Consider the following 2,601-nt stretch of genomic DNA (forward strand, 5'->3'; position numbering starts at 1 on the left):
GTGTGTCTGTGTCTGTGTCTGTGTCTCTCTGTGTCTGTGTCCGTGTCTGTGTGTGAGAGTGTGTCTGTGTCTGTGTGTGTCTGTGTCTGTGTCTGTCTGTGTCTGTGTCTGTGTCTGTGTCTGTCTGTGTCTGTGTCTGTGTGTGTCTGTGTCCGTGTCTGTGTGTCTGTGTGTCCGTGTGTGTGTCTCTGTGTGTGAGAGTGTGTCTGTGTCTGTCTGTGTGTGTCTGTGTGTGTCTGTGTCCGTGTCCGTGTGTGTGTCTCTGTGTGTGAGAGTGTGTCTGTGTCTGTCTGTGTCTGTCTGTGTGTTTGTCTGTGTCTGTGTGTCCGTGTCCGTGTCCGTGTCCGTGTCCGTGTCCGTGTCCGTGTCCGTGTCCGTGTCCGTGTCCATGCAGGCCCGTACTGTAACCGCACCTGGGATGGTTGGCTCTGTTGGGAAGACTCCGCCCCCGGCACCGCCGTCCAGCTCTGTCCCGCCTACTTCCAGGACTTTGACCCAACCGGTGAGCTGATGACACCTGCCAATCACAGTGATGCAGCTCAACCCACAGCAGATCATATAATGTTATTCCATAATTCATATACACCACCAACATTACATGCAGTGGGGTCCAAAAGTCTGAGACCATATTGAAATTTGGGACTTACATTTAGCTAAATTTAGTAATTTAGCAGACGCTTTTATCCAAAGCAACTTACAAATTTTTAGCAAATGGCTGCAATATAACAAAGAGTGAAAAATTTAAGGGGGGCTGAATACTTTCCGTACCCACTGTATATATAATGTATTTATTAATTTAATTTAAATATTTAAACTATTGACAAGTTGGATTCTAAATACAAAATTCTGAATTTATATATATATATTACACTTGTTGCATAATTTGACAAAATTACAGCTTCATTTGATTTAAAATGTTTTAATTTGAATGTTTTAATGTTTTTTTTACCAAAAAATTAAAGGAATTGTTAACTTTTAATGTGATTACATTTTAAAAGATTAAAAAAATTGTTAATCTTATGCCCTCATTTGATTACAACTGTTTTTGATCCATAATAAAGCCAGAAAAATTAAAACAGACTGAAAAAAATTAATAAAAATGTCATAGGGCCCTATTATTGTAAAATTCTCAATAATTTATCACATTGTTAAAGTTTTATGAATTCAGCGGATTAAACATGCTTTTTGATTATTAATCCAGAAAAAATTAAACAGAATTTGGGAGAAAAATAATTTTATTTTTGTTAAACTTTTAATAAATTGTTAAATTGAAAACATTTAAAGAAAAAATATAACTAAAATGGGAAAAACTGAATTTTATATACAATAAAAAGGATTTTATAGTGCCCTATTATTGTATAACTGTTTTAATAAATTAAATTGGTAAATAAAAATTATTAAATTGTTACATTTTTATGAATTTAATTGATTAGACATGCTTTTTGATCATTAAAATTAAATTAAATCATAATCCAGAAAAATAAAAAATGGAATAAAACAGATTTCAAAATTTTTGTTAACCTTTTTATTAAATTGCTATCAAATTAGTTTAAAATTAACAATTTCAGCCAATTAGTCATGCTTTTTTGATTACCAACTCTTAATTTAACCATTAAAACAGAATTAAAATGAAAAAAAAAAGAATTTGGAAAAAAATCTAATATATTTCCAGAGCCCTAAAATGTATTTTTTGTTAACTTTTCAATGAATTGCTAATAAATTGTATTAGTTTCATGATTCCAACTAATGAAACATGCTTTTTTTGTTTACTAACACTTCTGTTTTGTTTCGTAAAACTGAATTTGTGAAATAATAAAATGGAAAAATTCTAATTGAACTTGGGGGAAAAATAAAACTGATTTCTAGGGCCCTAAAAATGACATTCATTCATTCATTTGTTTATTTACAGTATTAGCTTGTTTGTTTAATTTTATTTTATTTACTTAAATTAAACTTGTAATTAGTTTTGTTAAATTGTTACATGATTTCAGTGAATTAAACATGCTTTTTGATTGATAGCACTTAATTTAACCATTAAAATGGAATTTAAAAAAGTACAGCTTATTTCTAGGGCCCTTAAAATTACTTTATTTATTTATTTATTTAACTTTTAATTAGTTGTTGTTAAATTATTTCATGATTTCAATTAATTGCACATGCTATTTGATTAATAGCACTTAATTTAACCATTAAAAGAGAATTAAAATAATAACAAAAAAAGAATCTTAATGGAAAAAAAGCGAATTTGGCAAACAATTTTCCCAAATGAAATGTGTGACGTTTCTCATTGCGTTCCATCAGAGAAAGTGACCAAAGTGTGCGACTCGGACGGTCAGTGGTTTCATCATCCGGAAAGCAACCGCCTGTGGTCCAATTACACGCAGTGCTCAGCATACACTAAACAGAAACTCGAGGTCAGAGCTTCCCTTTTACACATTAAATCAATAATACATAATCCTACCTGCCATGACGTGTGTGTGTGTGCGCGTGTGCGCGCGCGTGTGTGTGTGTGTGTGTGAGAGTGAGTGAGTGTGTGTGAGTGAGTGAGTGTGTGTGTGTGTGTGTGTGAGTGAGTGTGTGTGAGTGTGTGTGAGTGAGTGA

At 32.9% G+C, this 2,601-nt stretch overlaps 1 protein-coding gene across 1 annotated transcript in view; it reads left to right on the forward strand.

Annotated features, from left to right (window-relative positions):
* Positions 1-2,601, forward strand: part of calcrl2 (calcitonin receptor-like 2) — a 51,235-nt gene that overhangs the window by 20,875 nt on the left and 27,759 nt on the right. Inside the window, exons 4-5 of the mRNA XM_016250535.1 lie at positions 395-502; positions 2,302-2,414. Of these exons, the coding sequence (XP_016106021.1) occupies positions 395-502; positions 2,302-2,414 (221 nt within the window). The remainder of the gene's footprint in view (positions 1-394; positions 503-2,301; positions 2,415-2,601) is intronic.

Source organism: Sinocyclocheilus grahami, unplaced genomic scaffold (assembly GCF_001515645.1).
Source record: "Sinocyclocheilus grahami isolate Dianchi unplaced genomic scaffold, SAMN03320097.WGS_v1.1 scaffold993.1, whole genome shotgun sequence".
NCBI lineage: Eukaryota > Metazoa > Chordata > Actinopteri > Cypriniformes > Cyprinidae > Sinocyclocheilus > Sinocyclocheilus grahami.